A 22,173-nucleotide genomic window follows, 5' to 3' on the forward strand; every position below is an offset into this window, starting at 1 on the left:
CTATACTTTATTTTCAGTACTGGTGAAAATTCATTATAAGCTAGTTCAATTAAGACAGATCCCAAGAAAATTTTAAGTTTGAGAAATATGCTTACAGCAGAATGCTGTAGTCAGGCATAGTTTCTCATTAAGAAGACAGTAATAGTTCTAGGCATTTTGCATTTGAAATTGTGAAAAATCTACAAAATAATTGAGCAATATAACTATTTTTGTTGTTCCTGAAAGTTGAAAAAAAAGTAAAAGGAATATTCCTAAATATTAAACATTTTTTTAAACCATACCATGAATTTGACTCTTTCTCTCTCCTGTGCCTCTCATTATATAATATCTACATTCACCTCTTTTTCTTGTATCAGACAGTATTACTGAAGTCTTCACTAACATCTATGTGACCAGCTTTGGCCCTGTCTCAGATACAGATATGGTGAGTTTTTCATTAAATAGCATTATTTTTACATTATATAATGCAAATTGGGGGGGGATAAACAAGTATTTTTAGTGTTACAGGATTATGTGACTATGTCATGCCTATTTAGTTTAGCCAAATATCTGGACAGTTAAGGTTGTTAATACTTTTTTTTTTTTGTATTTGTGGTGCACTATTTTTTCTCGGGTGTTCAGATTAGTCGTTTATATTTTATAGTCTTTTGAAAACTTGTATCACCAGCCTGATTTGTGGTGGTTCAGTGGATAAAGTATAGACCCAGAATGCTGAGGTTGCCAGTTTGAAACCCTTGGCTCACCTTGTCAAGGGACATATGAGAAGCAATCAATGAAAACTAAAATGAAAGCAACTAGGAGTTGATGCTCCTAACTCTCTATCTTTCCTTCTTTCCTGTCTCTCTAAAAATCAATAAATAAAAAATAATTAGAAAAATAAACTTTGTATCACCAAAAAAATTAAAGAGTTCAAAGTATTGGTGAGGATGTGAAGAAAATGGAACCTTGTACACTGTGGGTGTGGGTGTATAATTGTACAGCCACTGTAGAAAACACTACTGAGCTTCCTCAAAAATTTAAAAATATGATCCTTATGATGCAGTGATCCCACTTTTGGGTATATATCCAAAGGAAATGAAAACAAAATCTAAAAGAGAAGTCTGCACCCCCATATTCATTACAGCATTATTCACAGTAATCAATAGATAGAAATATGGTATATACACACAGTGGAATATTATTCAGCCATGAGAAATAACACAATTCTGCCATTGCTACTAGGTGGATAGATCTTGAGGGATTATGCTAAGTAAATTAATAGAGAAACACAAATTCCACATGTGTTACTTATATGTGAAATTAAGAAAAAAACTCATAGAAACAGAATAAAAATGAAGTTGCCAAGGTCTTGGGGTACAGGGATAGGGAGGGGCTGATCTAAGTGTGCAAACTATCAGCTACAAGATAAATGAGGTTTGAAGGTCTAATGTAAAACAAGGTGACTATAGTTGATACCACTGTATTTTACAATTGAAATTTGCTAAAAGAATAAAACTTAAATGTTGTCACACACACAAAAGATAAATATTTGAAGTGATGGATGTGCTACTTACCTACATGGAAGATTCTTTCACAGTGTATATGTATGTTAAGTTACCACCATGATACCTCAAATATCTTACCATTTTATTTGTCATTTATATTACAATAAATATAATTTTTTTAAAGGGAAGGAGTAGAAATTGTGATCATTTTACTAGTATTTCCATGTGGGACTTTCTATCAGGCATTTGTTGGAAAATGTATATATTTTTATAAATTGTGAATTCTGATACAGTCCTATGGAATTCTTTCTGGTCATGTCAGATTTTCTATTTTATTTCCATCTTTATTCACCTGGTTTACTTAGTCTTACCAATACATTACTTGGAGGAAGCCTGATTAATTGCAAGACCACCAAATGAGCATCTACTCACTCTATCATCAGAGTCTGGTTGGAGGAAAGGATCCTTAACAATAACTTGAACTTTAATATAATTAATTATTAACTGGTATAAGTGGATAAATAATAAAGCAGGGTAAAAGAAGAAAAAGCAGTACAGAATTCACAAATGTAGAAGATTGCATCTACCCCCAGGGGTAAAGCACGGTGAACAAGGAAGACACTAAGGACTGGGCAGAGAGTCCTGCCTCGCAAGGCTGCGATTCAGAGCTCCTGGGAGAAAATTCTGCTGCTCCAGGAGCGTGCAGCTGCTGCTGGGAAAGAAACGTGGGGGTACTGACTGAAGCTCACTTGCGAGAATATCCTGCCTGGTGGCTGAAAAGTCACTGCATGCCGATCTTTTGAAGGTATGCTGAAGAATGACAATGTACCTGAACCATGAAGAGAAGCAGAAGAAAAAGCCCCCTTCTCTTGCTGTGACATCAGAACATCCCTCCAGGAACCTCTATTGACAAAGGCTAACTGTGCCAGCTGACAAAGGAGCAATATTGACAGGGTCCTCTGTAGTGTCACCAAGAAAGGGAAGGGAGGTGGATTTGGAGCTGAGAGGCAAATACACTGATAATTGTTTCACATACTAATGTGTGAAACGAGGAAGGTTTTGAGTAAGAGACAAGAGATAGTTTGATCATTCAGTAGGTACTGTTCTTTATTTGTCCAAACCTAGGGAAGCATGATGGAGCTAGGGGAAATGAAAGTTGTATTATCTATATATAGATGTAACACACACGTAATACAAATATACACACTTCCCATATTGTAAATCTATGCGTGAAAGCAGAGCTCAATTAAAAATAAAAACATGTATGTATTTGGCGTAAAGAAGAAATTTGGTCTTCCTCTGATGATCAAATGAAGTGATTTTCAATCTTCTTTTATCTGGAAAGCAAGACAATGAAAGAAAGTTTGAATTTAGGTTAGTACCCATGGCCAGGTCACGAAACAAAGCTTGTCAATAATACTTTAAAAAGAAAGAAATTTATTTTGATGGGAAGAGAAAATATAACCATATCTTTATCAACCATACATAAAAGGTGGCTCACAAAAGCAATTAGTTAATGGAAAAAAAAAGTAAAGAATAAATTTAATTTCACTTTCAGCAGCTTAGCAGATACAGTAATTTCTATGCAGTGTGCATACTGAGTAGCAAGACCTAAACCCCTAAGTCATCCTGTTCAGGTCAGTGATGTAAATGTGTTGTGACACTAGCCTGAGAGGAAAAAGCAGCACAGCAAAAAGAATTAAGAACCAGAAGAAGAAACACACCACACACACACACATACACACACACACACACACACACACACGCGCGCGCGCGCGCACAAACTGCATCTCAGAATCATTAAGCAGTGTAACTCTCTAAAGAAAGTTGCAGGTCTAAGTTATAATTAAAGTTTCTAATAACAGTGTCTGCAATTAAGCTTAAAATCTTTTATTTCGACGTTTAAAAATTCATACGTAAGAAGGTAAATAAACTTTAGAATGTACAAAGAGCTGACAACTGACAAAATTGTGGTAAGCAAGTGTATCTTAGCAATTTATAACTCACTCCTCGTTATTTTATCTCTGGTTTCCATATCAGATGACTTTTGCCATATTAATAAAGAGGTTCACATGTCTGCATATTCTAAAGACATAAGTGGTAGAACCACAAATTATTACACCACAACCTAGGCGATAAACCTCTGCTCAAATGGTTATCTCTTGCAGTATTAGGTATTAAGGTTAGAACTAGAAGAGTTAAAACTTTGAAGTCATCTCAGCATTTCTTATCCAAAGTTTATGGTTAGTCTATATTAAGAAGCAAGCAGGCAGATAAGTGATAGCCTTGATTTATTGATCATATTGCTTTTGATTTCTACGTTTCTACCTTATCAAAACACATCTGCAGTATTTCTTAGATTCCCCAAAAGCTATTGGATTGTTATGTAGTTTTGTAGTTAACAACCTAGAAAGGTTTGGAGATTTATTATAAGTCAATAGTAGGTCAGACATGGACAGTGGACTTAGCTGTTTACCTTTATCAGAAGTAGTCACTTGTAAATGTAAGCTAAAGAAACCTGCTACAAATAGGGTAAGTATTCTATATCAAAAGTAAAAACATAACATTTACTCCTTTTATAGCTGGCATGTAGACATTAATTATTAGAAGATTATTGATATTTTGGAAAGATAAAAATTAGATTTGGGAAACATTCTTTTATTCAGCCAATGTTTTTTAGCACCCTCCTAGAACTTTAAAAAATGTTTCTGAAAATGAGACTCAAAACCCTTGCCTTGGAATTACTTCAAGTTTTTATTAAAAGTTACTTCCTAAGCCCCTTTTAAAATCTGCGTAATCATAATTTTTCAATTGTGGGGTATGACAGTCTATATTTTAAAAGAATAAGTTATTATTAGTATAGGGTGAAGTCTTGAGGGATTGTGAGAACGGTGCCCCCATTCACTCGGATATGGGATAAGTTGATTTTTGTTTTGGTATTTGGGGGACAAGTATTTATGTTTTGGACACACTGAGCTGGTGTGAAATTTTATTTAGAGACGTTTAGGTAGCAGGCATAGCTCTGGAGCTCAGGAGGGGGGCTTAGCTAGTTTGGTGAGTCATCTGGTGATAGGTGAAATCATAGGCACACATAAACGTGTATGGAAAAACTAGCATGAAATGGTCATCATACTTTCAGAGAAACTTTAGAAAACAAGAGGTTAAAATTGATTGCATAGGAGATGAGAAGCAACCATGGATGTTCACCAAAATAAAGGGGCATTTTGTTTCTCTAAGCTAAACTATGCTTTGAGGTCCTGGCTGTTTGGCTCAGTGGTAGAGCGTCGGCCTGCCATGCAGGAGTCCCAGGTTTGATTCCTGGCCAGGGCACACAGGAGAAGCACCCATCTGCCTCTCCACCCCTCCCCCTCTCCTTTATCTCTGTCTCTCTCTTCCCCTCCCGCAGCCAAGGCTCCACTGGAGCAAAGTTGACCCGGGCTCTGAGGATGGTTCTATGGACTCTGCCTCAGGCGCTAGAATGGCTCTGGTTGCAACAGAGCGACGCCCTAAATGGGCAGAGCATCACCCCCTGGTGGGCATGCCAGGTGGATCCCGGTCGGACGCATGTGGAAGTTTGTCTGACTGCCTCCCCGTTTCCAGCTTCAGAAAAATACAAATAATAATAATAATAATAATAATAATAATAATAAACTGTGCTTTGACCCTTAACAACAAAACCCGAAGACCATTGCCTTTTAGTCCTTATCAGATGCAATGACGTGCAGTAGTCAGGTATCTTTTTCACTTACAGCCCTTAGTCAAGGCAAGATATGGTTCATTTGGTAATGGAATGAATCCATAGGTTTTGCTTACAGTAAAACCTCACCTACAGAATGGGGTACAATTCCACATAAGAGTGAAAATAAAGGTAGTTTTGCTAGTGTGATTCCATCTTTTTTCATCTTGCAGGAGAGATGGCTATGGGAACTAAGTACAATGAATCATAAAGTCTCTTGACTTCTTCAGAAAAGAAGCATTCTCTACCACCCTCCTATTCTTTTAGTATAAACTAGATAATAAACAGCTATGATTTCAGAACAGAAAGTGATTTTTTTAAAGTGATTTTTTAAAATAAAAATTACATGTTCTTTCTCCACGTTGCCAAGGATAGAATTGGTCTGTTTGAGAAAGCCACACTAAACTTGTATGACTTAATTAAGAATAATAGATAGCCCTGGCTGGTTGGCTCAGTGATAGAGTGTTGGCCCGGTGTTTGGATGTCCTGGGTTAGATTCCTGGTAGGGGCACACAGGAGAAGTGCCCATCTGCTTCTCCACCTTTCCCCTTCTCCTTCCTCTGCTCTCTTGGAGCACAGTTGGCCCGAGCACTGAGGACAGCTCCATGGCCTATGCCTCAGGCGCTAGAATAGCTCCAGCCGCAATGGAGCAATACCTCAGATGGGCAGAGCATTGTCCCCTGGTGGGCATGCCAGGTGGATCCCAGTTGGGCACATGAGGGAGTCTGACTGCCTCCTGCTTCTAACTTTGGAAAAATACAAAAAATAAAAATTAAAAATAAAAGGATAATAGATATTATCCATAGGTGTCAGTCTCATACACTTTCCAGGAGATATCATTACATGTAGCTCATTGGCAGATTCTATGGTGAGGATTTTCCCATGGGTTTCCCGTAACACCAGGAGAAATTTGGTTTTAATGCCAATGACAGAGAATATTTCAAAAGTAAAGAACAGCAGTATCATATATTGTAGTAAAGCCAAGGAAAGGATGCAAGTGTATCATTAAACGAAGAACAAGGAGATGTTTGCCGGTCGTGGGAAAAGTAACCAGATTGCAGTGGGTTGAGCATGTGGGAGGTGAGGAAATGGAGAAAGAGTAGAGGTGACATTTTTAAGCAGCATGATTGAGGAGAGGAGGCGAGACAGAGGGCAGTAGCTGTAAGGCATGATATCTCTCTGGGAAGCATTTATTTTTAAAAATTGCATCGAACTTCTCACTGTTCCCTGAGCATGCTATTATCTGTGACAACTTGCTGGCCTCACACATGTTTTTCCCTGTTTTTGTTATGCTTCGCTCCTTGTATGCCAACTGGAGATCTTTCATTTACTCAGGGCCAAACTCAAATTTTATCTCCTCTGATGTTTCCCTAGGCTACTTTACGTAGAGTCAGTCCTTCTCGTCCTTGTGCTCCACCACATGGTGTTCACACATTCCTTATGACTTTTCACACTGGATAATAAAAATCTTTACATGCCTTTCTTTTTATTGAAATCTGGGCTACTAAAAGGCAGGAGCTGTGTTTGTTCATTTCAACAAGATTTACTAAGTACACATGCTGTGTCTGCCACAGTGTCGGGAGCTGAAATACTTAAGTGTAACCAGTGCCGCCCTCAAGCTCTTCATAGTGTGTGTGAGGGGTGGGGGAAGAGGGGACTAAGAAACAAAATCATCATTTTTATGGCCATGCTTTGATTGAAACATTTATGGGTTAATATGGTAGAGAGGATAGGGGTAGAGGATATCTATTTCCGAGAAGTATTCTAGGAAAAGAAAATAACAAAGGAGGAAAAATAGGGATTGACTGGCCAGGTACACAATCAAAAGAGTTTTAGGATAAATTAAATGTAAAAATTTAGTGCAATAGAAGCCTCGAATGCTCTTAGGGATTTGAAAGAAGATAAATCTAGAAAATAACTCAGAGCCAAATCATAAAGGGCTTACAGCCAATTGCCTCCCAAAAAAACCAAAGCATTCTTAAATTAAAAACATGGTAGATCTCTGTTACCAGAGATCTTACTATGTCATAGCTTTTATAAAATCTATATACAATAAAAGCCCATTTTGATTATTTCTGACATAGTTGTGAGAACATACACATGCCAATATTCTACTTGTGAATTTAAGAATTAAAAGATTGCATGCTGGTGACTCTTTGCTGTAAGATACGAGAGTTTTTCTTCCATCTGCCTTTCTCCTTATGAACCATTTGTACTATTGTTACCAGAACCCTTGTAATAATACTTATTTCCAATGAATCCTCTCATTCACTCATTAATAAAGTAATTATTGCTTATTCCCTCTGTTTCAGGCAGTTTATTAGACCCTGGTGACACAGCATGTAAGAAGGTGGTTTGGGTCCTTGTTCTCAGTGTGATGTAAAAGTTGGCCAAATGTAGGGGTGGATAAGGAAAAGAAACGGAAGCAGAGATCAATGAGTTTGCATAGCAAGATGGAGCATGACACATTAGAGGCCCTGCAATATCAGCATTGCAGCAGGAGAGAGTGTGGGACGGTGAGGGAATTACTGAATACCAGACAAGAGAGGTAAGGGAGGGGCAGGTTATAGTGGGCTTTGGAGGCTGTGAGCAAGAACCTGAACGTCATCTCAAGGGCTTTAGAAATTCTACCAACCAAACTCAGTGACACTTCATTCTTTGGATTTCTTTTCCTGCCATCACAGTGTAAGGTGCATCTTGTAGTTCAATCTTCACTTTCAATTATCAGAGTCTAAGCGAGTCCAATTGAAACATCAGTCTCTTATGTCCTTTAGATCTCACCTTTTCTCAGCCACCTTTATGACTAAGGGCCGTATAGGGGGCAAGAGCCCATGTGTGCTCTCCCTCTTCTCTCTCCCAGTCTTCCAGAGTTGGAGCAAGGAGGAGGGAGATTATCAAAAGGAGGAAAAAGATCTTTTTACTTAGTATGTTCTATTGATAGTTCTCTCTTGGCTATCAATGCTCTTTGAATGGCTGGTAGTTAATGCAGGCTCTTTTATGGGGCACACTTGGGATTTCTTCTTTGTGACCTCTTATTACCACAACCACCGAAAAAAACCATAGGTAGCTTACTCCTTAGTGGACCATTTCTGGCATCCTCCTCAGCTCCCGCCTGGTATTTGTGACTTTGTGTTTCTAGATGTCCCTCCTGTGTCAGGCCACCCTTTGGTTGAATAAGGGAAATGGGGAGAAGGCTACTATGAAGGTAATTTAAGCCATGCTATTTCCATGAGGTCCAAACAATTTTTAGGAACTTTACATATACTATCTCATGTCATCTTTACAAGAGTTTTAAGAAGTAGATTTTATTATTATTACCACTTTAAAGGTAAGTCAACTAAATGGAGACTAAATCTGCTCAAGGTCAGGTACCTAGTCTATCTGACTCAAGAGTTTATGCTCTTAACATCTAGTTTATTATTACTCAATTTACTATTCTTGTTGATATCCTTAAGTCTAGTGTTTGAATCTATTTAAAATATGGCAAGACTGACAGAGATACTAAAACTCCATTGCCAGCCCTGCAACTGATTTTTCCCTGTCACCTTCCATAATCCATGACTAGCATCCATTTATTGATATGTCCTGTCTCCAAGGATTGTTTTTATATATATATATGGCATAACAAAAAGAGCTTAGTGTTAGGATGCATAAAGTTTGAGTTCAAATTATGGCTGTATCTTATTTTTAAAATTAATGTGGTTTTGGAAGTGTTATCTACCTATCAAATAGTGATATTTTTGCATATTTAATAAGGTCATTATGAATTTTAAATCACAAATCATATTAAAGTGAAATGCAGTTAATATAACTATTAATCATTTTGAATGCTGTGCTTAGATATATTCAATAATCTACTATTAGAATCTGACTCTTTAGTATTAGTTTTTAGCTTGTTCATGAATCTTGCCTGGCTTCTAGTTCCAAAGGTAGCCCAGACATCTTACCTGCACAATTGTCTGAACATGCTGTATATCTGTTGTTCTGCAGTCTCTGTTTGTGTAGGATTTTTTTTTTTTTGCATAATAGAGTTTTATGAACTTGTTCTAATTGGGTTTACTCACACTGTTCTGATCTGTTCTTAAATATCTCTCTTTTGCCATTTTTGAAATGCTAACACTTGGTTTATTGTTTAACTCCTTTGAGAATCAGCCAAAAGTGTTTGAGTTTAACAATTTGTATATATTTCAGGGAAGTATTTAATTGCTACCACTTTTTATAAACTACATTTTTATTTGTTATACAAGAAACACAATGACTGGAATTTACTCAGAAGAGACTAGATTTTTTAGCAAAAAGGATATAATGAAATAAACTTTGAAACTTAAAAATACACTTAGTAAATCAAAGTAAATGAGAAATCTCTCCAAGAGCAGTCTTACCATTTGGATATTTTAATGAGTAGATATAATTCATCAAAAATAGGCTAAAAATATTGACTTATAATTAATGTACCCAGGCACTAAAAATATCCTATCTCCACTAAGTTAATATGTTCTTGAAAACATGATGCAATAAACTGCAACAGAGAGAGGTTTCCTTGTTTGTGATACAAATCATAAAAATAATAGTGGTAGTAAAAATACTGGACTGAAAACTACATCCTTCTCTTGGTTTTGCCCCTAACAAACTTGGAATCGGGGAATGCACTGATTTTATCTATAACCCCAGGTCTAAAAGGAAGAGTTGGATTACTTTTCCAATAAAGAGTTTTTCAAATCTGGGAGTGTACGGATTCTTTCATTTCAGTTTTATCCAACAATCAGTCTAATGCCTCTTGTATATTAGCCATAGGATAGCTCCATGCTGATATGTCCGTGTAATTTTTTGTTTTTTTCCTTAATTTATTTCTTATTTGCTTGGTTTCTCCTGAGAGATTTTGTATGTGTTCTTAATTTATTATTGATTTTGAGAATCTCAAGTCTTAAGTTTGAATGAAGAGGTTACGTTGTTCTTTTTTGGTAATTTTCTTGGAACATACAAATCAAATTATTACTATAATAATATATAATCATGGAAAACTTAAAGTTAACTTTAAGAAACAGTCTTTTCACATGCTGAGAATGTACATTTTATATTAATTTAAGGCTATTACTTAAAGAGATTTGGAAATAATAGAGAACATTTAAACATATGAATTGCTGACTGACCTGGCGGTGGTGCAGTGGATATAACGTCAAACTGGGATGAGGAGAACCCAGGTTCGAGACCCTGAGGTCGCCAGCTTGAGCGTGGGTTCATCTGGTTTGAGCGAGACTCACCAGCTTGGACTCAAGGTTGCTGGCTCAAGCAGGGGGTCACTCGGTGTGCTGTAACCCCACGGTCAAGGCACATATGAGAAAGCAATCAATAACTTGTTTGGAAACCCTTTCATTCTTGGTATATATCTATTAAATATTATTTGGTTGTCTCCGTACTTTGCCTTCTTAATCTAGAAAACAAATACACAAAACCTAATGGATCAATTACATTTATTTATTTATTTTTATATCTATTTACTTTTGTAGTAATACATTAAAATATAAAATAAGCAGTAAAGCAGAAAAAGAAATGAGCAAAAGTTAAATTACTTATTATTCAGGAATAATTATTATGTTTATTAATAAACTAGATTTAGTTTTGCTTCCACTTAAGTTTCCTGTTTATAATACTTTAGCAGTTATTTTTTAATTTTTTTTACAGAGACAGAGAGAGAGTCAGAGAGAGGGATAGATAGGGACAGACAGACAGGAACAGAGAGAGATGAGAAGCATCAATCATTAGTTTTTGTTGTGACACCTTAGTTGTTCATTGATTGCTTTCTCATATGTGTCTTGACCGTGGGGTTACAGCAGACCAAGTGACCCCCTGCTCGAGCCAGTGACCTTGGGTCTAAGCTGGTGAGTCTCGCTCAAACCAGATGAACCCACGCTCAAGCTGGAGACCTCAGGGTCTCGAACCTGGGTCCTCCTCATCCCAGTTCGACGCTATTACCACTGCGCCACTGCCTGGTCAGGCAGCAATTCATATGTTTAAATGTTCTCTATTATTTCCAAATCTCTTTAAGTCTTTTATAATAGAGCAAACAAAAATTTGATTTTAATGATTTTGTTTTAAAATTTGTTTTGATGACTGCTTAGATGAAAGAGTTATATAAATTAAAATTTAGAAGTTTATTATTTGCTGTTGGTTACAGAAAAATGGTAATTTTTAAAGCCCATCCTCCAATTTTCCATATTTGCTATCATGTTCTGGATGTGAAGTTCTCAAAACAACTTACTATTTGCAATGGCCTCATGCTGTTGGTAACCAGTATTTCAAGATACAGCATGTGCTTAAGATGAAGCTCATCATTAAAACAGTGACTGTAAACCTAGATTTTAAATTGCTCAATGCTACTTATAAATTTTCTTTTGAATATTTTTAGAATTGATTAGTTCATTATTCTTTTTTTTTTCTGACAGAGACAGAGAGAGCAACTGATAGGAACAGATAGACAGAAACAAAGAGAGATGAGAGGCATCAGTTTTTCATTGTAACACCTTAGTTGTTCAATGATTGCTTTCTCATATGTGCCTTGACAGGGGGGCTACCACAGAGCATATGATCCCTTGCTCAAGCCAGCAACTTTTGGGCTCAAGCCAGCGACCATGGGGACATGTCTATGATCCCACACTCAAGCCATTGACCCGGTGCTCAAGCTGGTGAGCCCATGCTCAAACTGGAGACCTTGGGGTTTCAAACCTGGGTCTTCCACGTCCCAATTTGATGCTCTATTAACTGCACCACCACCTGGTCACGCTAGTTCATCAATATTTATGTGGTTAATGAAGAGCTCATATTAGATACAGACAGAACAGATATGCCTTATTTTGCTGTCCACTTGTGCTTATCTCACTCTTAGTATTTTGTTCAATCCACGGTATCATTTAGCAATAATCTTTTGAAGCCATTTGTCTATTTTCATTAGAGGGAGTTTAACAGAACTAGATGTTTTAGCTGGAAAATCTGCATAGGTATTAAACACAGTCCACTGAGAACAAACAAATGAGGCATCAAATTGACCACTCTCTGTTGAGGTTCCTTTCCTTTTTATAGGATGCATTACATACATGACCATCATCAATTTATGAACATGATGATAATACCAATATCATTCCATATACTATCTATTAGCAAAGCTTTATTTACTTCTTATATTTAGGTAAGAATTCTATGTAAAAGTAAAAATTTTAACATTTTCTTCCTATACCCAAATGGATTTAAGCACTCTACTTGGACAACCATTGACTAAGCTGATATTCCTACTTCAGCTCATAGATTTTCTTTTCATTTATGTATAATACAGTTGATTACAGTTATTTTTACTTAGTTATAACCGAGCTGCCTCCTTGGTATCAGTCCTCTGAGACTTTCATTGGAGTGACATGATGAAGTGAAGTTTTAGATGCTCTCAAGCTCTTCATTTACAAAAATCTTTTATTTTTCTCTCAAATAGGACTAGTATAGTTTGCAATGATGACCTCCATTCTTTGCTTCTCTGTATATCTGTACCTATTTCTGCTTAGCTTTGTAATGCCTTCCATTAAGAGGGGGCGACTTGTTATACTACTTGTCACTCACTTCAACCACATAACTTGCTTTGGCCAATGGGCTGTTAAAATGAGATGTTACAAAACAATGACTTAAAATTAGCCTTGTACTATGGGGTTTGTTATTTTTTACTACACCATTATCATGAGAAAGATAAGCCCCACATAGCCCTGTGGTCTCTGGAGGAGGACGAGGCACTTGGAGCACAGATGAATTGTCCCAGTGGCCCTACAGTGGTGTGAGCTGAGATCAACCAATGGTCACCTAATCCACAGATGCATAAGTAAGAATAGCTGAGATCAACCTAGCCCAGTTGTGATCAGCTGACTCCCAGTCTCATAACTTCTACTTTAATAATAACTGGTTGCTATTATCAGTTCCTGCATTTTGGTGGTTTTTACATGGCAGTAGCTAAGTAATATTAATTAGTATATAGATTTTACTGGTGAAATTTCCCTTAATAGCATTTATAAATTCAGGACTGGGAGAGAATACTTTTTCCCCAATTGTACCTTTTATCCACTCTCCCACCCATTTTGCTAACTCTTCTTTCTACTAGCCTTTTTAGATATTTCAGCACTATTTGACACTGTTTATTTTGTTTGTTTGTTTTTTTATGTGGCAGAGACAGTGATAGAGAGAGAAAGGGACAGATAGAGACAGGAAGGGAGAAAGATAAGAAATATTAATTCTTCATTGTGGCAAGTTAGTTGTTCATTGATTGCTTTCTCATATGTGCCTTGACCCAGGGTGGGGGCTACAGCTGAGCCAGTCACCCGTTGTTCAAGCCAGTGACTTTTGGGCCCAAGCCAGTAACCATGGGGTCATATCTATGATCTGATGCTTAAGTCAGCAACCCTGCACTCAAGCTGGTGAACATGCTTTTAAGCTGGGACCTTGGGGTTTCAAACCTGGGTACTCCATATCCCAGTCTGACACTCTATCCACTGTGCTACTACCTGGTCAGGCAACACTGTTAATCTCTATATGTTTCTTATATTTTCTTTTCTCTCCTTCTGTGTGTTTTTTTATGGTTTCTATTCATCAATTTTATAAAGGTTTTTCTTATTTTTATCAGTTAATCACAAAATATATACATAAGGGGTCGGGAACCTATGGCTCACGAGCCAGATGTGACTCGTTTGATGGCTGCATCTGGCTCACAGATAAATCTTTAATAAAAAAATGTTAAAAATATAAAACATTCTCATGTATTACAATCCATTCATTTCCTACCACTCATGTTCATGGTTGTGGATGGCTGGAGCCAATCACAGCTGTCCTCCAGGACAACACCAAATTTTTATTGGATAATGCTTAACATGCACGGGTTGTTGTATGGCTCTCATGGAATTGCATTTTAAAATATGTAGCATTCATGGCTCTTTCAGCCACAAAGTTTCCCTACCCCTGATATACATTATCCTTTTATCTTTGTAATTTTGTCACTGATAAAAATGATATTGTCTGAGGATATGTCCAATATATTAGTAATAACATTAAATGTGAATGGACTAAATTACCATTAAAAATGGAAATGGTCAGATTCAACAAGAAATCTCAATATGTATTTTTTAATTGGAAATAATTGGTATTTTCAGAGCATAGTTTCTTAAAAATGCAGTAAAATTGAAGAGACTTTAATAAAGAGATGCAGTAATCAGTAAAATGAACATCATTGACAAAGACATACTTAAATAAAAAAGTACATTTGTTAATATAAAAACATACTTTACAATATTTTTTTTTGTCCCAGAGAGAGAGAGAGAGATAGGGACAGAGAGACAGGAACGGAGAGAGATGAGAAGTATCAATCATCAGTTTTTTGTTGAGACACCTTAGTTGTTCATTGATTGCTTTCTCATATGTGCCTTGAACATGGGCCTTCAGCAGACTGAGTAACCCCTGACTCAGGCCAGCGACCTTGGGTCCAAGCTGAAGAGCTTTGCTCAAACCAGATGAGCCTGCGTTCAAGATGGTGACCTCGGGGTCTCAAACCTGGGTCCTCTGCAACCCAGTCCGATGCTCTATCTACTTCGTCACCACCTGATCAGGCTACAATATCTTCTACATAAAGAAAAAGGCATTATAAAAATTGTAATATACCTTTGAACTGTAATAAAAACACTAGTATTTATAATGACTATAAGACAATAGTAATCTTGACTTTGAAACCAAATCAGAGATAGACAAACAATAGAATAGAAGAGGAATCTCAGAAACAGAAGTGTACCTATCTTGACACTAGATACATGGAAGACGTGCCATTCAGATCTAAGGGGGAAAATGGACCCCTTATTAGAAAGTTGTTTTTTCATTAGAAAAAATAGGTTAGATCTTTATCTCATATAATGCAGAATAATTCTAGGACCTAAATGTTAAAAGCATGTTTTTCATCTTTATAAGAAACATACAGGGATACATGTATTTATAATATATTGTATAGTATATGATCTTTATTAGAATTCTCACTGAGTTTGTGTTTTAAAAATATTCATATATAAGAAATATTAAGAATTTCTACAACTCAATAAGAAAAGGCAACCTAAAAGAGATTGAATAAATTGAATTAACAGAAAATTCATTAAGAGAAAACTAGTGTATCTAATAAACATATGAAAACATGTTAAATTTCATTGGTTAATAGGAAAATCCAAATGGTAGCACTATGAAACATTTCACACCAACCAAAATGGCTAAAGCAAAGTATTATGTGTATCCCATGTTGTAGACAAAGTTTATGCATTGCTAGTAGGGATATAAATGTATTCACCTCTTAGGATTTCAGTTTGACAGTATCTTGTTATTTTGAAGATACACATACAACACATTCCAGTTATCCCACTTACAATTTACAGTAGTGGGCATATTAGGGCCCATGGGCTAAATCCTGTCAGCTGCCGATTCTTGTGAACAAAGATTTGTTGGAACATACCAGTCTCCCTTATTTATTTATTGCCTGTGGGGGCTTTCACACAATAGCAGAGTTGAATAGTTGCGATACTGACCATATGGTCTGCACAGCTAATGTTTACTAACTGGCCTGTTATGGAAAAAATGTTTGCTGACTTCTGGTCTTATACTTTTTTACTAAAAGCATTGTGTAACAATATTATTGCTTAAAATAGTGACAAATTGGGAATAGAAAGAATATATAAGAGGAAGGAGAGAAAATGTATATTGTGAAAGATTCATACAAGGTAATGCTATTTAGAAGGTGAAAATGAATCAGAGTATGAGGTATGCTAAAAACTCATAGATATGGACAACACTATGGTGATTGCTAGGTGAGGAGCATCGGAGGTGGAGGTGGTAAAGGGGCATAAATGGTGATGGATGGAGACTTGACTTGAGGGTATGGATACACAATACAGGGTACAGAAGATGTGTTATACAGTTGTTCACCTGAAACCTGTATAATTGTGCTAACCAGTGTTTCTCTAGTACATTCAATAATAAGAAAATAATAATAGGTCTCTGAGTGCCTCAGTATCCCATGTTGTTTTCTCAGCTCTGCCCACAATTCTGTAACTCATCTCTTTGTTAAAGTCTCTTCATTTAAAAAAAATAATACAAAGTATGAGCTATATTGTCATAAATAAGTATCAACTAAGTAACTGAAAAAAAAACCCCACAAGTGTCAGGAATGTATATACAGTATGGTCCTATTTCTGTAAATGTTAAATATGTAACACACACCACATAGATTTGTATAGTAAATGTGTAAGTACATGTATGGATATGATACACACTGAATTCAAGAAAATTATTTTCTCAGAGAGTATGGGAATATGATTGAGATGGAATAAACAGGAGGGAATGCTTCAATATTATTTGTGATGACATTTCTGCTGCTGATGGTTACAAGGTGTTTGTAATATTCTTTATACTCTCTATATGTCTGAAGACAAAGTAAAATAATATACAAATAAAAGCCATGGTCCCCTTCTTGAAGACTTTCAAGCTATACTGCTCACAAAAATTAGGGGATATTTCATCACTTCATCTTTATTTTGAAATATCCCCAATTTTTGTGAGCAATATATTTGGGAGACAGAGGAACATTGAAGACTTGCAAGCTATATGGGAGGCAGAGGAACAAATGTATATTTGAAATGTATGATCTTGCAATAATGGAATGTTACATGAGTAATAAAGAAAGAGACTTGACTATATATTATCCAAATGTTCAAGAAACAGGAAGTGTGGTTGTGAGTAAAGTTCTTGATTCAGTAGGATAGGGAACTTGCTCTATTTGAAGAATGGTAAAGAGTGAGAATTATTAGGATTACTTAGAAAATAGCATGAATATGCCTGGTGAAAGTGAAAGAAAAAGGCCCAAATCATGCTGGATAAGCTGGTATGGTACAACCTGGGACACTGAACGCTCAAAAAACAAATGATATTCCTGAAAACAATTTTTAAAAAAAGATCACCTAACAGTTACCGTTTGGAAACATTATGTATCTCCTGAGTGTTATGTCTGTGGGAAATGATTGCCATACCAATAGCTTCTAAAAACAATAAAACATACCATAAATTTACAGAAATAGAAAATGGAATTTGAACTTTTATAAAAAGTTGTAAAATCCATTCAGTTTGCCTGGAAAAGTAACAATCATGGAGACTCACATTCAGTTTGAAGTTGAGCAAACCATAGTTGGAAAGAAACCCTTCTGTAAAAACTTATCCTATACAAAGACTTATTTCTTAATCTAGTTTTTCTGTTGTTCCTAATTGAATTTCATCTGTATGCAATTAAACATTGAAAGTAATGACTAAACTGTGGAGACTGAGGGTGGGTTCAATTACAAACTTTTTTTCTAATTATTAAGAGCACAGCACAGAGACACTTGCATGCTCTATTGGTATGCTATTACTAAGGGTTGATACTGATCATCTCCTTCCAGTCTGTTTGAAGGGATCACTGAGAATAATTTACTTTTATTTGCTTGATTAGGATTTGTACAAATGATTTGATTTTTTATAAGTATATAGCCTTTTTAATCTGCCCTTTTTTCACACTCAATTTTAGTTGAGTGAAATTACCAGTTGCTGAAGCATTTATTTCCTTACATGTGATACCTGTGTCATTTGCTGAAAGGACAGCTTCCGAATTTCCATTCTTAAGTGTGTAACTGAAAATTTTAATTATTTATCCTGTGAATGTTTTAAAAAAGATACATGGACAAAATTTTAAACATTCAATAAATTCTAAGTAATATTCACAAATGTGTATATCTCATCTAAAATGTATGTATTTTCTAAGTGAATGGAGGAAAAGAGGAATGAACAGGGAAGGGTCAATGAGGGAGAAGGGGAAAGAAGGAGAGAGATGGGGTAGAGGACAAAATGACAGAGAGATAGAGATTCGCTAAAAATTATTAGAAAATGATAATAAAGAATTGACCACTAGCTGGTATTTATGAATATTTAGTAGTACATTTTAACCTAAATGAGTTTATTTGCAAAATATTTTTAGTACAAATGTAATAGCATGTCAAACACAACAATTGATAACTTGTCAGTCTTTTTATTACAACTAATTTCATAAAATAAACTATTAATATTGTTATCTCCATATACATTCTTGCTAATAATATGATATCTCACCATTTTTCAGTATTTTTAAAAAGTAAGATATTCTACAGCGTCTTTGGCAACAGAAGATGATGACTCAGAGATCTGATTGTGTTTAATACTTCTTTCTTCTTTTTTCTCCCTTCCCTTCCCTTCCCTTCCCTTCCCTTCCCTTCCCTTCCCTTCCCTTCCCTTCCCTTCCCTTCCCTTCCCTTCCCTTCCCTTCCCTCCCCACCCCTCCCCACCCCTCCCCTCCCCTTCCCTTTCCTTCCCTTCCTCCCTCCCTCTATTTCTCTTTCTCCTTCCTTCCTTCCTTCCTTCCTTCCTTCCTTCCTTCCTTCCTTCCTTCCTTCCTTCCTTCCTTCCTTCCTTCCTTCCTTCCTTCCGCTACTGAGAAAATTTCCTATTTCTTTCTTAAGATAAATGCCAAAAAAATTCACCCAAATCCATATCCACCCTGCCCTAAGCATGCTCCCTTTCCGAGTAATTCTAGACCATAAGATGAAGTAAAGCAGTTTGAACTGAGACTTTGTTCAAATAAGAGACCATATAAAGTAAATTTATTACTTTATTTTCATAATAATATGTAGCTAACTATGTAAATACACATGCTTTGTCCTACTGTATCAACATTGATTGATAAGAGAAAGGAATAATCTGATTCAAAATCTGCTTTTCTCAGTATAGCTTTCTCTCTTTTGAAATTATATTATTCGTTGGAGTTTTCTAGTCATTGTATTTAAAATGTTTGTCTGACCAGGTCATGGCACAGTGGATAGAGTGTCGGACTGGGATGCGGAGGACCCAGGTTCGAGATTTTGAGGTCACCAGCTTGAGCGTGGGCTCATCTGGTTTGAGAAATGCTCACTAGCTTGAGCCCAAGGTCTCTGGCTTGAGCAAGTTGTCACTAGGTCTGCTGTAGCCCCCTGGTCAAGGCACATCTGAGAAAGCAATCAATGAACAACTAAGGTGCCGCAATGAAGTATTGGTGCTTCTCATCTCTCTCTCTTCCTGTCTGTCCCTATCTGTCCCTCTCTCTGTCTCTCTCTGTCCCTGTCTCAAAATATAAAATAAAAAAATAAAATGTTTATGATTTTCAAAAGAATCTTATTTTATATTCCAGGAATATACAATAGATGTGTTTTTTCGACAAAGATGGAAAGATGAAAGATTAAAATTTAAAGGTCCTATGAACATCCTTCGACTTAATAATTTAATGGCTAGCAAAATCTGGACTCCAGACACCTTCTTTCACAATGGCAAGAAATCAGTAGCTCATAATATGACGATGCCAAACAAACTTCTTCGAATCCAGGATGACGGGACCCTGCTATATACAATGAGGTATGTTTGTAGGTTTGGCACGTTGCATTTAAATACTGAGAAATTCATGTGTTAAAAACAGGCCAACCTAATTGTCAAATATTAGCACAAGTTGAACATTTTCATAACAGATAATTAAAATATCTAGAATATGCTTTGTAATTGCATGCATATAAAAAATAAAGGTCATATAATATTTAGGAGTTTGATTCTCATTTTATATGTAAAAATTTAAAACTTGCCTTAACTATTAAGAATTAATTTTTTTGCTATTTATTTTAATTAAGTACAGTTTAATACTATGACTTAAATTTTTCATTATACAAAAATGTGTTTTTTAAAAAGATATCATTCCATAGCCCATCAAAAATTTAAGATTTTTAAGTAAGGTTTTACTTCATTTAATATTTTGTTTCTTTTTATAAAGTTACTTGAAAGAAAATATATTTTTTTAAACTCAGAGTAAGCTTTTATTTAATAAGGTTTATAAGTGGATTGAATACCATAAGCACCTATATTAGATTGAAACATAATTAAATTGCCATTTTGTAAGTCAAAAGTGTTATGTAACATCAATTTCAATGATTCAACCTTAAAAAATTAGCTAAAGGAATATATAGTTGTTGATTCTATTCAATTTTAACTATTCCTATGAATTCATCTTTTAAATTTTGTTGTTTGAATTATGTAAAAAAATCATCACAAATTGTTATATAAAGTGATATATAATCTAAAATTAAAATGTCTAATAATGGCTTTAAAGAATGGATGTCTTTCATCAGCATTATATATAGACAGATGTATATTGGAAGCATTTGATATATTTATTATTTTATATGAAATGTTAAATGGTAGATTTCAGTTGTGAAAATTATTTTAAAAGAAGCATTAATGTGTTCCTGATTTTTAAAGAAAAAACTCTTGAGGGCTTATTACTAAATGACCATTACTTAAAATGGAAGTATTAGCTATTCTTTCTCCCTTTGTCTCTGAATCTTGCAAAACAGATCCAGTAACCTTTAATTTTACATACTTTGATCATTCCTATGGATTACAGGGGTAGTCAACCTTTTTATACCTACTGCCCACTTCTGTATCTGAGTAGTAAAATTTTCTAACCGCCCACCGGTTCCACAGTAATGGTGATTTATAAAGTATAGAAGTAACTTTGCTTTATAAAATTTATAAAGCAGAGTTACAGCAAGTTAAAGGATATAATAATAATTACTTACCAAGTACTTTATGTCAGATTTTTGCTAAGTTTGGCAGAATAAATGTTCATAAAACAACTTACTATAGTTAAATCTATCTTTTTATTTATACTTTGGTTGCTCTGCTACCACCCACCATGAAAGCTGGAACGCCCACTAGTGGGCAGTAGGGACCAGGCTGACTACCACTGGATTAAAACGAAATTGGAAATTTGGGATTAAACAAAATATAGGCAGAGAACACATAGTTTTGAAAATATTGCAAGGGGTTCTAATTAAGTACTTTCTTACAAGTATATAATTTATAATTAAATATTTGGCCACATTTGTTTTGCTCATATAAGAGATTTCTCTATATGTTTGATTTAGTACCTGTTTTATCTACTTTATTTATTTTATCTACTTTATTAATTATTCCTTTATATTAAATTGAATAATTAATAATTTAATTATTAAATTTCTGATAACTATTGTGATCATGAAGATACAGTAAAATATTTATATCTTTCATAATTTAGCCAACAGTCTAGTCTTAACAAGGTATTTTTAAGAGATACATCTATATATATACATATATATTTCTATCTCTATGTTTATGTGTCTTTGTATGATACTGATTCCAAGTTTACATATTTTTGAAGTCAGCTCTTCTGAGCCAATATTGAACCTCTATATCAATTTTGTTATATGGTTGTTGATGAGATGACAGGAGAAAATGCCGTTCTTTTCATAATAGAAATTTTTTTTCATTTTTTCTCTAATATTTCTAATATGAATAGTAAGGTTAGTGGGAAAATGACTCTTCAAAAATGCATATGTAGCTCCTTTACTTTTTAACAAAGCACAAACTAAAAAAGTTTATTTGTAAATAAATATTATTGTTACTTGAGCTCAGATTTTGTATATGCTGATGTCTTCTGAAGGATCATCTAAATGTGAAAGAACAAAAACATATTAAATGTTAACTAACCTAATAAGGTGCTATAATGAAAGCCCTACCTCAACATTAATTCTCTTGATAATCGTATGGACTGATTTATATTGACTTGCCAATTTACTTAAGCAAAGAGTGGAATTTTCACTTTTAGGCTTACGGTTCAAGCTGAATGTCCAATGCACTTGGAGGATTTTCCAATGGATGCTCATTCATGTCCTCTGAAATTTGGCAGCTGTAAGTACGCCTCTGCTTACATGTTTAGGGTTAATAATATCAATGATAGTAGCTACGCTTAATTTTAGAGTTACTTCTAAATATTGTGGAATGCTT

The 22,173-nt window shown here is 35.2% G+C and overlaps 1 protein-coding gene across 2 annotated transcripts in view; it reads left to right on the plus strand.

Annotated features, from left to right (window-relative positions):
* The window catches only part of GABRA2 (gamma-aminobutyric acid type A receptor subunit alpha2), a 118,370-nt gene that overhangs the window by 50,693 nt on the left and 45,504 nt on the right, over positions 1 to 22,173 (plus strand). For both annotated transcript variants that reach the window (XM_066280638.1, XM_066280639.1), the window contains exons 4-6: positions 357 to 424; positions 19,496 to 19,716; positions 21,995 to 22,077. In XM_066280638.1, the coding sequence (XP_066136735.1) occupies positions 357 to 424; positions 19,496 to 19,716; positions 21,995 to 22,077 (372 nt within the window). The remainder of the gene's footprint in view (positions 1 to 356; positions 425 to 19,495; positions 19,717 to 21,994; positions 22,078 to 22,173) is intronic.

Source organism: Saccopteryx bilineata, chromosome 5 (genome assembly GCF_036850765.1).
Source record: "Saccopteryx bilineata isolate mSacBil1 chromosome 5, mSacBil1_pri_phased_curated, whole genome shotgun sequence".
NCBI classification, from domain to species: Eukaryota; Metazoa; Chordata; class Mammalia; order Chiroptera; family Emballonuridae; genus Saccopteryx; species Saccopteryx bilineata.